At 44.4% G+C, this 14,433-nt stretch overlaps 2 protein-coding genes and 1 pseudogene across 3 annotated transcripts; 1 reads left to right on the top strand and 2 right to left on the bottom strand.

Annotated features, from left to right (window-relative positions):
- Positions 1 to 431: 431 nt before the first annotated feature.
- On the bottom strand, positions 432 to 5,884 carry LOC125540142 (uncharacterized). Of its 2 annotated transcripts, XR_007297218.2 has the most exons (4): positions 3,046 to 5,884; positions 2,756 to 2,967; positions 1,718 to 2,668; positions 432 to 1,632 (listed from the first exon to the last, which is right to left on the bottom strand). XR_007297218.2 is itself a non-coding variant. In XM_048703731.2 (3 exons), exons 1-3 carry the CDS (start codon positions 4,568 to 4,570, stop codon positions 2,195 to 2,197), a joined length of 2,211 nt encoding a protein of 736 aa, XP_048559688.2. In that variant the 5' UTR covers positions 4,571 to 5,884; the 3' UTR covers positions 1,661 to 2,194. The 2 variants fall into 2 exon arrangements, 1 of the variants encoding a protein (XP_048559688.2); XM_048703731.2 differs by lacking the exon at positions 432 to 1,632 and having other exon boundaries at positions 1,661 to 2,668.
- Positions 5,885 to 9,577: 3,693 nt separating this feature from the next.
- Positions 9,578 to 11,234, bottom strand: LOC125540137 (phenolic glucoside malonyltransferase 1-like). Its single transcript, XM_048703728.2, has 2 exons — positions 10,488 to 11,234; positions 9,578 to 10,420 (listed from the first exon to the last, which is right to left on the bottom strand). The coding sequence occupies exons 1-2, from the start codon at positions 11,133 to 11,135 to the stop codon at positions 9,755 to 9,757; spliced, it is 1,314 nt and encodes a 437-aa protein (XP_048559685.2). The 5' UTR covers positions 11,136 to 11,234; the 3' UTR covers positions 9,578 to 9,754.
- A 1,480-nt stretch (positions 11,235 to 12,714) lies between these two features.
- On the top strand, positions 12,715 to 14,014 carry LOC147987271 (protein FAR1-RELATED SEQUENCE 5-like; annotated as a pseudogene).
- Positions 14,015 to 14,433: the final 419 nt, after the last annotated feature.

Here is a 14,433-nt window from a genome sequence, read left to right as displayed (position 1 = left end):
TTGTGGGCCTAGACTGGGCTGTTTTATTACTCCACCTACCTACCACCAACCATTAGTAGTCTATAAAGCCCACCCCTTGAGTGAAACCGCAGTCAATCCCCCCATCCCCACCCTTCTCAACCCCCCAGCTGCCAAAGAAACCCTAGAATCCAAGGGAGAGATGGATCCTGGAGAGGTCATAGATGGAGAAGAAGAGGTGCCCAGGCAAGCCAGGCGCAAAGATGCAAGGAGGAGGGCGAGAAGGAAACTTGCTGACATGATCCTTGCAGCACGCAACCGCAAGGACATAGACCAGTTCCTGGAGGCATTCCCCCTGGTTCCAACCCTAGTGATGATGATATCATCTACTGGGCAAGGAGGAGGGCAGATTTCCATCCCTTTCAGGTCACTAGGCAGAGGTGGACTAGGATTCTGTACCCATGATGCTGCTGTTATGTTTCTGTGTTCCTAGATCTGTCTTTCTATCTATGTGATGTTTGAAGTTGGTGTAAGAACAATGTTGAATGAGCTATGTATGTGATGAATCAAGTTGTCTATGATGCAATGCAATGTATGAAGCTGGTGAAAGAAAAATGTTGAATGATCTATCTATGTGATGAATCAATCTGTCTATGATGCAATTTATGAGTGAATCTTTTATCTATATTTGTATGTATGAATGAATTGATCTGGTGATCTTGATGTTTTGGTCAGATGGCCATATCTTGTTGTTTTAGGTTTGATCTCTTAGGGTTTGGTGCCTAGATGGGCAAATCTTGATGTTTTAGTTTTGATATGTTAGGTTTTGGTCCTAAATAGCCACTTTGGGGTTGGTCGACAAGTAACCACCCAAAGTGGCCAAATTTGGGTGGCTTTAGAGTTGGTGACAAGTTGCCCCCCAAAGTGACCAAATTGACCTAATCATATCAATCAATTATCAACAAAATAAATCACTTGATCTACATAACAATGCTCAGCATAAGAAATAATTTCATATGAAACAATTCATAACCTAGGACATATCAAATCAAAATAGAGCTTGGCAGTAGATAACTTAATTGTTCCAAGCAGTTCAAACACAGACCATATAACTTAATTGTTCCAAGCAGTTCATACATAGACCACATAACTTAATTGTTCAAATGAAAACAGAGTTCACTGCAAATAACACAGATAGCAAGCATGCCTAACAAGCAGAGTTCAAGGCATAAAGCATAGTTGAGTGCAACACATTCAATGATTGCCACTGGCTGTGAAATACAAAGCAAATTTGCTTGGGGCCTTCCTCTTCCTCTTAGAACCAACATTAGCTTGACCTGATGTTGATGCTGCCCTTGGAGCATTGAAACCTCTTGCACTTGACCTGGTGTTCTTTGCTGGAGATGATGCACTTGACCTGGTGTTGTTGGCTGGTGCTGAAGCAGGTGATGGGTTCTTTCTCTTTCTTGATCCACCTGTTGAAACTGCAGTAGATGTGGTTGCCCTTGTTGTAGCAGATGCGGTTACCCTTGTTGAAGCTGTTGCTGGTTTCCTGCCCCTAAGTGGTCCTAAAGCTGGAGCAGGACCTGAAGCTGGAGCTGGACCTGATGATGTGGCCCTAGCTGGAGGTGGCCTGATTGGTGCTGAAATTGCTGGGTAGGATGCCCTGTTTTCCTACAATTAAAAACAAGTTGTAGCTCACAAGATGTATGCATTAAAAACAAGTAGCAGATTTTCCTTGTTGAACTGGCTTAGTTACCTGGTGGTTGTTTTTCCTTGTCATAAACTTGGCCTTAAGTCTGTCTCCACACATTGTCCACCTATGGCCTTGCATACCACAATTACTGCATGTTATTGTGCCCATCCTTGATGTATCCTTTGGAGCTGGCACCTCAAATTCACCCTTTCTCCTAGCTGTCTGCTTCTTGCCTTTCTTCTCCCTAAAAACTGGTGGTTCTATGTTTGGTGTGTTGGTGTTGGGTCAGAATTCAGGGCCAGGGACAGGGTAGATGATGTGCTGGTATGTAGCCTTATACATTGGCTTCTTAAAGAATGGATGCACATAATCTTCTGGGTGAACTTTTATCTTCTGCATTGCAGATATTGCATGGTGACAAGGTGATCCAGTCATGTCCCACCTCCTGCAAGAGCAGCTCCCTACATCAAGCTTCACACAATATGTGTTCTCTCCACTAGTTACTTGCCAGATGTTGGGACCAGCCATGTTTGCTTCACATTATTTAGCCCACTTCTTGCTCTCCTCAAGCTTCTCCATGTAATGTAGGGTTATTTCCCACCTACAGCTCTCTGTTTTCTCTCTGATGCCCTGGTACTTAACCATTAGTTTGGTCCTCAACCCTTCAAACATGGTCTTAATTGGTTTTGACCTAACATCTAGAATCATTTTGTTGAAAACCTCACTAAGGCTGTTCACTACCAAGTCAGTCTTGCACACATGATCCATTGCATATCTAGCCCAACACTTCTTAGGGATGCCATTCAACCACATGTAGGCTGGTTCACATGCTGCTTTCAAACCTACTATTCCTTCTTTGTGACCATGTTCAGTGAAGGAATAGCTAGCTTTGTCAACCCATATCTTAAGTTCTTCTGCTCTAAAGCCAGCTGACTGGAAGTTGGCATATATGTGTCTTAGGCAATATCTTTGTGGGGATTGAGGAAATACTTCATTAATTGCTTTAAGAAGGCCCTGTTGTTTGATTACATAAGGTAGTAATGAGATAACTATAGCAGCATTGCTATGTGCATAAGAATAATACAGAGTTAGAGAAAATACCTTCTGCCTGTCAGACATGATGGTGTAGTTCCCCAACTGGTTGCTGGTGCCAATGCAGACTCTAAGTTGGTTTAAAAACCAGGTCCAGCTAGGCCCATCCTCTTTGTCAACCACCCCAAAAGCAATTGGGAACACATTGTTGTTCCCATCTCTCCCAGTTGCTGCCAATATCTGCTGGCCTGTGGATAACTTGATGAAGCAACCATCAAGTCCTGCATAAACAGAGATAGTTAGGGCAAAATTGAATAACTTGATTACATTTCTAACATGATTAAATCACTGATTTGTACCTATGAAAGGCCTACAACCAGCAAGAAATCCATCTTTTGATGCCTGGAGGCAATAGAACATGTACTTGAACCTTGGTGTGGGGGCTGGGTTCAAAGGATCCTCAAAAGTTTTCACTATGCACCTGCTTCCAGGGTTTGTGTCAAGCACACATTGTAGGTAGTCCCTCAACCTCAGATACTGCTTTCTATGATCACCTTGCACAACATCAACAGCCATCAGTCTTGCCCTATATGCCAAACTCCTAGGTACATGCACCCCAAACTTCTTCTTAGTATGTTTGAGAACTGTCTCTACATTAGCCTTTACATTTGATCTAACTGTGTCCTCCACAGCTTCTGCAACCCATTCAGCAGTAACCTTTGTACTCTCTCCACAAGCTCCACAACTATGATCCATGTGGCACTTCTTGATTGTGAATGTATCTTCATGGGCTACTTTGGATGCAGTCATGAAAAATTCACATCCATTCTTCCTCTCTGGGCACCAAACAATAACCCTTGATGGTTCATTCCTATGGTACTGAAAGTTTCTCAAAGTCCTAACATGAAAATTTCTCAATGCCTTTCTAAACTCATATACATTGGTGAAGCAAAGGTCCTTGCACAGCTGCTCATGTGCATCAGGTACCTTTGGGTCATACCATTTCCTCTCTTTCTTCTTCTTCAATCTTCTCTTCCTTCCAGAAGGTAGTCTTGGAGTCTCCCCATCTGAGTCAGAAATGCCCACATCACCAGGGAAGCAATACTCATCAGCTTCAGGTACAAAATCTTGAAACTTTGGGATCTCTGGCTGACTGTGAGCTCTGGAAGTTGGACCTGGATTTGCTGCTGCTCTTCTCACAGGCTTGAGTTTCTCAGGCCTGCATTTTTCCACAACTATTTCCTCTCCACTGTCAGCCTCTTTCTCCTCCTGCCAAAACTCTGAAACATCACTGTCACCTTCAAACTGTGGTCTGTCTTCTACAACATCTCTTTCTTCTTCATTTCCAATATTTTCTTCACCTCTCTTCAAAGCCTTGTAAGACATCTTTATCCCTCTATAGTCACCCCTATCAATCTCAAAGTCTGAGGATGATTTGTCAATATCATCATCCTCTTGACCAGCAGCCTGTCCATCATCATCTCCACCATTAGCTTCTGAAATGTTGAAGTTACAGCTTTGTTGTGTGTTCAAATTAACTTCAAGAGGGTGGATCACTCCATCTTGTGACAGACTTAACACAAAATCAGGACCCCCCACTGGACTGCCTATTGGAATTTGTTCTTCACAAACATTGTGAGCCCTGTTACAATCAACATCTCTATCTTCATTTGCCTTGGAAACAATGATATTGAGCACTATGAAATCTGAGTGGTCTATCATTTCTTCAACTGCATCTTGACTGTCCAGAAGAAATAAACCTTCCTGTCCAATCCCTTGTTCTTTTACCCAGTACATGTAGTCATCTGACCCATAGCCTTCAGTCTCAGTAAGTGCTATCAAGTTCAGAAATGTGATGTCTGAAACAGAAAACCTCCTTTCCATATTATCTCTGCCCTGGAAATGCAGCCTAACCTCCCAAATTTCATCATCCAGCCTGCATTACATAATATGTTATTTGAAAAGCCCAACTAACTAAGTGTTTTTTGCTACAAAAATTCAGTGCACACTAACTATAAAGTACAGTAAGGAATCTGAATCCAACAAATGCTTCTCTGAATCCACCGTGCATTTCTACTAAATCTAACTAATCCTTCAGTGCTAAGTGATAATGTTGCATCCAAAACATGCCACAGAGTGTTTGCTCAACTATTATTCAGTGCATGTTCATGTTCTACGATGAATCACAGCAGCATCAACCTAGGGTTTGGTCAAAAAACTAACTAAATTATGCTATGTTGTTTGAAATGAACAAGCAGAAATGCAGAAACTGTTGAAGGAGCTCATAAGAGGAAAAAAACTTACTCCACCCCTCCAAATGCAGAGGCCCAGTGCTGGGAGTTGGCCGGATCTGCCTGCACAGCGCTAGCAAGAGACCTCGCTGCTCTATACTCAAGCGAGAACTGCCAATCATCAGGCGACGATGGTGTAGCCTGTGGCGTAGGAGCCTGCATCAGAGCTGCAGCCTGTGGTGTCCGCTACGGCGGCGGCGGCGCCGCCGGCTGGGTTGCGAAGCTACCACTCCCCAGCCAGTTATCAACCTCTGAGAACTCGCCGCCTCCATCCCCCCTTCCACCTCCACCCGTTGAATGGCCGCCATCGCCTAGTTTCGCCGCCGCCGCCGCCATCGGAGAGGGAGGCGCGCACGAGAGAGAGGGAGACAGAGAGGGGGAAGACAGAGTGAGGACAGGCCGGATCCGTTTGACCTGGTCGGGACGGCCCGTGCGCCCTAACGGCCGTCACCCGCGCGCCGTGAGCACTGTGGCCGACAAAACCCTGACGGGCGGGCCCCACATGTCATAACCCTAGTTAAAACTTAACCGTTTGGCCACTTGGGTTTTTTGGAACAGCCAGCCACTTTTGTGGTAGTTTTTTAAAAAATTAAAAAAAGCAGTAGTTTTTCGGAACGATAGCCCGTAATGTGGTAGTTTTTTGCTATTCACTCCAGCAAATCGGAAGTCAGCCCATCAAGCCATAAGGGTGGACCAAGTCCATGACCTTGCCAATAATGTACACCAAGGTGCATCTTCAATTTTTTTTTCAAGAATACATGGGTCTTCAACTTGACGTACAATCGTGAATCAACCTATGGTTAGGGCTGCAAGAAAAGCTCGAGGCTCGTGAGCCGATCGAGATCAACTCGTTTTTTAACTCGACTCGTGATCGACTTGAAAAGAAAACAAGCTGAATTTGAACACTTTATGTTGGCTTGCTCGATTTTAGCTCGTTAGCTCGATAAAATGTCATTATGTTAAATGATCATACCATATATTAAATAGAAATAAGATAATTTATTACCATATATGTTGTCCATAATTTTTCTTCATTTTATTTACCAACGAACATGAAAACTTAATTAAGTGCAGAGAAAATTTAGGCCTAATTATGGCACGTGGTCGACTAGTTAAATATCCTATAATTTTGGCAAAGATTCCCGGCATATTCACCTTAATTTATTTTTTTGTTTTTCATCCATAGATTTATAATTTTTACCATCTCATTTAGCTCGAAAACTAGCTCGAGATCGACTCGAGATCGTTACAAGCTGAGCATGAGTCATGTTCTACAACTCGATCACGAGCTTCACTTAGTTTGAGCTCGCTCGAATTTTCATATGAGTTGAGCTGAGCCAACTCCAACTCGCTCGAGCTCGACTCATTTGCAGCCCTACCTGTGGTTGAGTTGGTTATGTGGACAGTGGTATCTCCAACCCACTAGGGTTCAAATCCTGGTGCTCGCATTATTACTGGATTTATTTCAGGATTTCCGGCGATGCGCTTTCAGTGGAGGAGACGTTCTCGTCGACGACGAGGTGCCTACGGTGACTTCGTAAATCTCAAGATGATATGTCGGCTCAGTCTATCGGAGGTGCTCATAGGGGTAGGGTGGGCGTATGTACGTTCATAGGGGTGAGTGTATGCGCGTGTATATGAGCGCTTGTGTCTGTACTGATGCTTAAAAAAAAAACCTTGACGTACAATCATGCAAACCCTAACATTATCAAAAGGCAAGCCTAGGGGGTGCTCCAATTTCCCGCTTCACGTGGCAGATTGCCTCTAAACCACGTGCATGGGCCGCCACCAAGGAACCATTCGCTCACTTCCTTCCTCCCTTGGTAGCTTAGCTAGCTGGCCCGCTCGCTCGCTCAGTCGGCTTGGCTCTGCTAGTAAATTTGAAACAAAAAACAGGGGTTTAAAGAATGCTCACGATGAATTTTCATATTTTTTTACAATTTTTTTATATGTTATAAAAATATTCACCAATTCGAAAAACCATTCATGAATTTAAAATTGTGGACCAACTGGTAAAATATATCAATTCTATTTTTTATGGGGAATTTTGAAACAATTCTTATAAAATCTTAAAACAGCCCACGACTTTTAAAAATGTTCACAAAATTTAACAAGTGTTCATGAACAAAAAAATTGTTCATGAATTGGAAAAAAAACTATAAGAATTGGGAAAATGTTCACAATTTTTAAACAATCTTAGTGAACTTAAAAAATATTCATGAGTTCTAAAACCCAAAAAATTGTTCCTGAATTTTAAAACTTGTTCATTGATATAAATAATATTCACTAATTTAAAAAATGCTCATGAAATTTACGGAAGGCTCATGAATTGTAAATTTTGTCCATGAATTTTAAGAAATGTCCAGGAAATTGAAAATGAATTCATGAACTAAAAAATGGTCATGAATTTGGAAGCAATTCACAAATTTTATTTTTTTAGTAAATTATAAAAAATTCCCATGAATTCTAAAAGTTGTTCACGAGTTTTAGAAATCTTAAAAATACAAATTGATTTTTAAATAAAATAAATAAAGAATTTGTACAATGTTATTCATTTTGACAAAATGTTCGAATAAAATTGCTCATGAATTAAAAAATAGGCATGGTCTTTAAAATAAATCACAATGCACTTTTTTTGTATTTAAAAAGTGTTCATGATTTTTTCAAAATGTTGACAAAATTGAACAATTCTTAAATAAAGTCTTCACAAAATTGAAAATATATTAATGGATTAAAAATGATCAGGAATTTTAAATCTAGTTCACGAGCTTTTTTTATGAAATTAAAAATATTATAAAATTGATATGTTCAAGAATATTTTAAAATAATCATGAATTAAAAATATATTTTTTGATTTTTAATATGTTATGAATTTGATATTATTCTTGAATTAAAAATATTCCGAATTTCTTTGATAAAAAATTATGCTTTTTCTAACAGAAAATAAGATAGGTCAGTAGAAATGAAAAATAACAAAATCCCGATAAAGTCGAAGACAAAAAAATCGACTGAAGTTTATTGAAGTTTGCTCAAACCTGTGAGATGGGAGCCCCTACATTGGCCGGTCCAATACAAAAATACGCACAGGGGTGCGCGTCCCGTTCGGATTGTAGTATATTTCCTGCAACGGGCATGAAATAGGAAATGCAATGCTAGGGTCCTTTGTCTACAATTCATATCATACCACGCGTTCTTCACGATCTCTCCATTGTACACAAACTCTAACTCTCATACGAGGCTAGTTTCCCATTCCAGCCTAATGACTCACCTGACGTCTGCCAAATCGTTGGTCCCCACCACCCTAAGGCTTCTCTGTAGGTGACCCCGCAAAAAACCGTGGCATCCCCGTCTTCGCTCCATGTAATGGATAGGGCTCCCCGACTACATCGCGGTGTCTCCATCTAACCCTTGGAGATTGCACTTATTGACTGACGCCTCCTAAGAATCTCTACCATGTATCTTCATGCAAATTGGACATCTAAAACTTTGGTGGTAGAAATTGGACTGCTTCACCTGACCTAGCAGCTACGGCGTGACAAGGAGAAAGGTACAAAAGAAAGGGTGACTACGTTATCAATATGGTCTGGGTTCCCTCACCTTCGTTAATTGCTCCAGCAGCGGCGAGAGAGAGGGAAATCCCGGAATGTGTCCCGCGTCTTTCCATTAGTCTAGGTGTTTTTGTTTGTCCGCTCCGATCTTCGGCTTCAGCGACGGCGATAAGGTTCTAAATATCTTCGCTACGACGGTTCTCGTTGTTGTTGGTGTAGGATCTGGGACGTAGTGTCTGCGTCATCCACATTCTTTCAGCTTTGTGTGGGCTCCTTGTGCATATTGGTCATGGCTTTGGGGGTGTGATGCGAAGCTTCAACCACGGTATGGAGCATCACTCATGGTGTGCGGAGGTGTGTGTTTGACGATCTTCCAGGATCTGGTTAATTTTGGTCTTCGGTGGAGTTGTCTGTATTCAACCGACGCTCGTGATGTAATTATAAGGAGTATTTGCAGTCCCTTCTCGACATTTTTTTTCCAAGGAAGTGATTCTACCTCTTCTGCTCTACATTGATGAATTCTCAGCCGCCATTTCTACAAACTTTTAGGTGTAAACAAGTTTGCTCCGTTGAAATAAAGACTCGGATGTGGCAGCAAGAGTTGATCACGACAAGCCATTGATGGATGCAAGTGTAAGAAGACTACACACTCTTAAAGATTTGAATGTCTTTTTTTTATTGTGAAGATGTGTTTGTAAACCATAGTGATGTTTAATATATGACATTAGTCCTTTCGCCACTAGAAATACTCCCTCCGTCCGGGTTTATTAGGCCCCTTTTCTTTTCGAGTCAAAGTTTAACCATGAATTTAACTAATAAAATATAAACTATATGTCACAAAAACTATACTATAGAAAACCTCTTTCAAATACAAATCCAATCATATACTTTGGGTAGCATATACTTTATACATTTTTAGTTAAATACATGGTCAAACTAGAATCCAAAATACAAAGGGGACTAATAAATCCGGATAGTAAAGCTTTGTCAAACGTGATATCTAAAACCGGTGCTCTCAGTGGAGTCGGGACTAGCAGTTGCAAAACAGAACATAATGTGTAGTACTTCATATTGTATAACTTTAGAACAGAATGTGTAGTACTTCATATGTATAACTTTAGTATTTTAAATAAATAATTGTATTTTTTAACACATACTTTTAAAACTTTACGGTTTCAGACAAATTTTATATGCCAAGTAAAAATAAATGGAGGAGTGCTCCCTCACATTTAACCGACTAACTCGAGCAACTGAGACTTGAACTCGGCCATTTGCGCCGGTTCGAGCAGCGAGACCGATACCTGCACTCCCAGCCCGTCCCTGGCGCGCATCAGCGCCACCTGGCCGTCGCGGTTCATCCTGGTATTCTCCGTCCGCCTCGGCCTGCCCCACCCGAAGTCCGCCAGCTCGTAGGCCCGGAAGCTCGACGCGCCAGACACGTTCATCAGCCGTTCCATGGCGACCGTGAACGCCGGTGCCAGGAAATTGCACCCGGCCATCGGGTCCTCCGTCTTCTTGCGGACCTCCTCCTGCACCGCACGCGCCGCGGCCGCCAGGGCGTGCTCGTCGCGGAGCTCGCGCGGGGGGAGGCTCGCGATGCATCCGGTGAGGCACGCGCCGAAGTATCCCGCGTCGACGGGAGGCTCGAGGCGGTGCCGGGCATCCGCGAGGAAGCCGACCATCACGTCGTCGTCCGAGGCGAACGGCTTGCACCGGGCGAAGCACGTCCAGGCGAGCGCGACGACCGCGATGAAGGTGGACGGCGGCGCCGCGCCGTGGGCTTCGCCGAGACGCACGATGCGCTCTTTGAGGCGCTGGATGTTCCGCGCGTCCAAGGTGAACGTCCGGCGCGTCAACCGTGCATGGTCCTCTAAGAGCGGCGCCGGATATGCCGCCTGAAACGCGTTCGATTTGTCACGCACGTCGTGGATGAAACAAATTTGGGCTGAGCAATGAACATACCTTTGGTAGATTTGGCGCGTACTTTCTCAAGAAGCTCCTGGCCAGCTCTTGGCCACCAGGCAGCTTGACGAGCGAGCGGTCGAAGCACGGCGTCGCCGCCCGCGTCTCGCCTCGGCACGCCGTCGCCCACGCCTCGACGAACGTCCACAGCGACCACCCGTCGGCGACGCCGTGGTGCACCGTCACCCCGACCGCCACGCCTCCCTCGAAGCGCGTGGCCTGCACGGCCAGGACGGGGGTCGGCAGCTCGCCCATGTCCACCTCCGGCGCGAGCCGCTCGAGCACGCGCACGTCGTGCTCCTCGTCGCCGGCGAGGCGGTGGATGTCGGCGTCGGACTCTGCGACGATGAAACCGACGCCGTCCGAGGAGGAGCAGACAATAGCAACGTCGCCCGTGCCTTCGAGGTGTACGAGCTTGCCGGCCAGTGGGGCGAAGCTGCGCAGAGTCGCGGCCAGGGAGGAGCTGAGGGACTGGAGAACGTCGTTGAAGTGCGGCAAGTCTTCGCCCTCGTACAGCAGGACGTGCTGCAGCACCGGGACGACGACCCACTGCGCCTCCATCGCGGTGAGCTTGATCGGCTCTGGTGACACCATGGCGGTTGCCGGCACGTCGACGTAGCTCGCGTGGATTACTCTCACCGGAGACATGGCGCGCCTGAGCAAGCAGTGGCGGCGCCTTCGTGGGTTTTGTGTGGGAATGATAGGATAGGAGCTGACAAGTGAGCAGAGAACGCAAACTAGCACGACGCATGTTCCTAATTGTGGACATGTCATTAATTCTAGATCTATCACTCCAGCCGAAAGAAATAATATCTAGATCTATTATACCCCACCGACTACTACCGTACAACAACCATGACAGTTCTGCTAAAATGCAAGCGCCTCGCTCTATCTTGAAGAGTCAAATTTCCAGTGTGTAATTTTGTTAGATTTAGAGACATTTTACGGTGCATCATACTTTCTGTAAATAGTGGGTAGTATATAGGTGATCCAATGGTCATTATTGATCCCTGTTTTTTCTCTTTTGAGGACATTTTAGTAATTGGATGTAAGGGTAGATTAGTCCTTTCTTAATGATAATGTTATTAATTAATACTCCCCCGGTCCTTTTTACTCCGCACATTAGTTTTGTCTGAAGTCAAAGTTTGCTAAGTTTGACCGAATTTATATTAGAAAATATTAACATTTATAACATCTAATAAATATAATATGAAAATATATTCCGAGATGAATCTAATAATAAATGTGTTGTTATGTGAATGTTAATAATTTTTTGTATAAACTTGGTCAAAGTTGGATGAGATTGACTTCAGATAAACCTAATATGCAGAGTAAAAAGGACCAGAGAGGGAGTAATATGGCTAATTGCAGTGATTAATAACGTAAGTAATCACAACTGAAATAGAATCGCCGTATCTTAGTTCGTAGGTTTCACTTCTCGTGCGTTCTTCACTTTTGTGCCGCGCCTATTTGCCCGACAGCCGTCGCACAGGGGCCGCCTCTCCTTCTCCCGCCCTACGGATCGCTCCGTCGCACAGGGGCCGCCTCTCCTTCTCCCACCCTGTGGTCGCTCCTTCCCCCGCTCATCGCTCGCCGTTGCCTGAGTCGCACTTGGGCGGCCGCTCCGTCTCCTGCCCTGCGGTCGCCGCCGCAAGATCTTGGACGGGCCCCAAGATCTTGAACGGCGCAGCCGGCCCGCGCCGCCCGGCGGCCCTCTCTCTCCATCGCAGGATCTTCTGACGGCGCCCGAGATCGGTTCCTCCGCACGTCGTGGTTGAGATCCCTCGCATAGGTACGTTGCCTCTGGTTGTCCCCAAACACCATAGTTGGGCGCACATGGATGCTGGTTGTGCACGCAATACGAATTCAAAAATGGCTGCTGGGTTTTCTGTGCGTGTGGAAGCTGGATTAGTAGTGTGTGTGAGGTTCCTAGTTCTTGTACTGTGAGTAAAATGCTCTCAGATTATGTGTTTGATATTGTAGGATGCATGTTACTTCTTACAAGAACATAATACAAATTTCTTGGAACATGAAAACGATGGGTTAAATTACTATGGTCAGTAGGATTCTTGGCTTCAAAGAAAGTTAGTAAGGATGTCACAGATTATTGGTTCAGTTACAGATGATAATTGTTGACAATGTATAATTAATATGTTTTAGTTCGAGCGTATTTTCTTTCATGTAAATATGTAACAGGTTTTGCTGTTTCTTATGGCAGGATATCGGCATGGCTGGTGAAGGCATCTCGATAGATGAATTTATGGAGTATGACTCGATGGTCAGGCAAACATTTAAAAGTGAGAACGAAGCGTACAAGTTCTACTTAGGGTATGCGAAGAGCAAAGGGTTTGGTGTTAGAAAGGGCGATCTGAAATATAAGGGAAACAAGGAAAATGCATATCGGAGGACGTTTGTGTGCTGCAAACAAGGATATCATGACGTAAAGCACTTTGATGAAACCGACAAGAAAAGGACGCCAAGGGCACTCTCTCGGTGTGGTTGTCCTGCTCTTTTGCAGGTTGAGCTTCAAGCAAGCACTGGGTTGTGGTTTGTAAAGAATTTTGTTGACCAACATAGCCATCCATTCATAAATCCTGAGTTGTCACCTTTCTTGTGGTCTCATCGTGGCCTGAACGATCCACAGAAGGCGGATGTCATTGAGTACTCGGTTGGTGGACTTCACACACATCAGATAATGGATGTGATGGAGAAGCAGGCTGGTGGTTTCGGCAAGGCTGGATTTATATCTCGCGATCTATATAACCATGTCGCGTTGCCGAAGAAGAAAAAGATAGAAGGTAGCGATGCTCAATTTATGCTGAACTACATGACAGCACAACAGATGAAAGACCCAGAGTTTTTTACAGATACACCACAGACAGTGATGGGCATCTGCAGAACATATTCTGGGCAGACGCCCAATCTCGCTTGGACTATGTTGCATTTGGTGGTGTGGTGGTCTTTGAAAGCACATACCGGTCAAACAAATGTAGGTTGCCGTTTGTTCCATTGTGGGGCTAAACCATCACCGCAGCACAGTCGTGTTTGGGGTTGGTCTTGTATCCGACGAGTCGGCTGACTCATATGAGTGGCTGCTTCAGGTTTTTTTGGAGGCAATCCACCAGAAGCATCCCATTTTAGCGATCACAGACGGCGGCGCTTCAATGGCCAAAGCCATATCATTAGTCTGGCCTAGCACACATCACTGTCTGTGAAGCTGGCATATGAAGCAGAATATGGTGCTTCACCTCCGAAAGGAAAAGCTTAAGGAATTTAGGAAATTTATTTATTATGCCATGGAGGTTCATGAGTTTGAGAGACGCTGGTTGGCTAATAAGAAGAGATTCAGAATCACAAGGAAAAAGAAAGATGCATGGATTCACAGGATGTATGAGCTGAGAGAGAAGTGGTCTATGACATATAACAAGGAAAGGTATTTCCTAGGGATGTTGAGCAATCAGAGGAGTGAGTCTCTGAACACGAGGCTTCATGTGCACCTGAATAGGAGAATGAAACTCGTTGATTGATACGTCTCCGTCGTATCTACTTTTCCAAACACTTTTGCCCTTGTTTTGGACTCTAACTTGTATGATTTGAATGGAACTAACCCGGACTGACGCTATTTTCAGCATAATTGCCATGATGTTGTTTTATGTGCAGAAAACAAATACTCTCGGAATGACCTGAAACTCCACGGAACATCTTAGAAAAAATAATAAAAAATCCTCGCCAAAGATGAAGACCAGGGGGCCCACACCCTGTCCATGAGGGTGGGGGGCGCGCCCCCTACCTCGTGGGCCCCCTGGATGCCCTCCGACACCAACTCCAACTCTATATATTTGCTTTCGGAGAGAGAAAAATCAGAGAGAAGAAATCGTCGCATTTTACGATATGGAGCCGCCCCCAAGCCCAAAACCTCTCGGGAGGGCTGATCTGGAGTCCGTTC

Source organism: Triticum urartu, chromosome 2A, assembly GCF_056163025.1.
Source record: "Triticum urartu cultivar PI428250 chromosome 2A, HENAU_Tu73, whole genome shotgun sequence".
NCBI classification, from domain to species: domain Eukaryota; kingdom Viridiplantae; phylum Streptophyta; class Magnoliopsida; order Poales; family Poaceae; genus Triticum; species Triticum urartu.
This window is presented reverse-complemented; position numbering and strand designations above follow the sequence as displayed.

What these genes read in the sequence shown, in the direction of transcription:
- LOC125540142 (XM_048703731.2), bottom strand. Translation starts at nt 4,570, where the DNA reads ATGGAAAGGAGGTTTTCTGTTTCAGACATCACATTTCTGAACTTGATA. An exon ending in TGGTTGTAGGCCTTTCATAG is followed by an intron (nt 2,968 to 3,045) that starts GTACAAATCAGT and finishes CTGTTTATGCAG; the next exon opens with GACTTGATGGTTGCTTCATC. An exon ending in TCATGTCTGACAGGCAGAAG is followed by an intron (nt 2,669 to 2,755) that starts GTATTTTCTCTA and finishes ATCAAACAACAG; the next exon opens with GGCCTTCTTAAAGCAATTAA.
- LOC125540137 (XM_048703728.2), bottom strand. Translation starts at nt 11,135, where the DNA reads ATGTCTCCGGTGAGAGTAATCCACGCGAGCTACGTCGACGTGCCGGCA. An exon ending in ACGCGCCAAATCTACCAAAG is followed by an intron (nt 10,421 to 10,487) that starts GTATGTTCATTG and finishes AACGCGTTTCAG; the next exon opens with GCGGCATATCCGGCGCCGCT.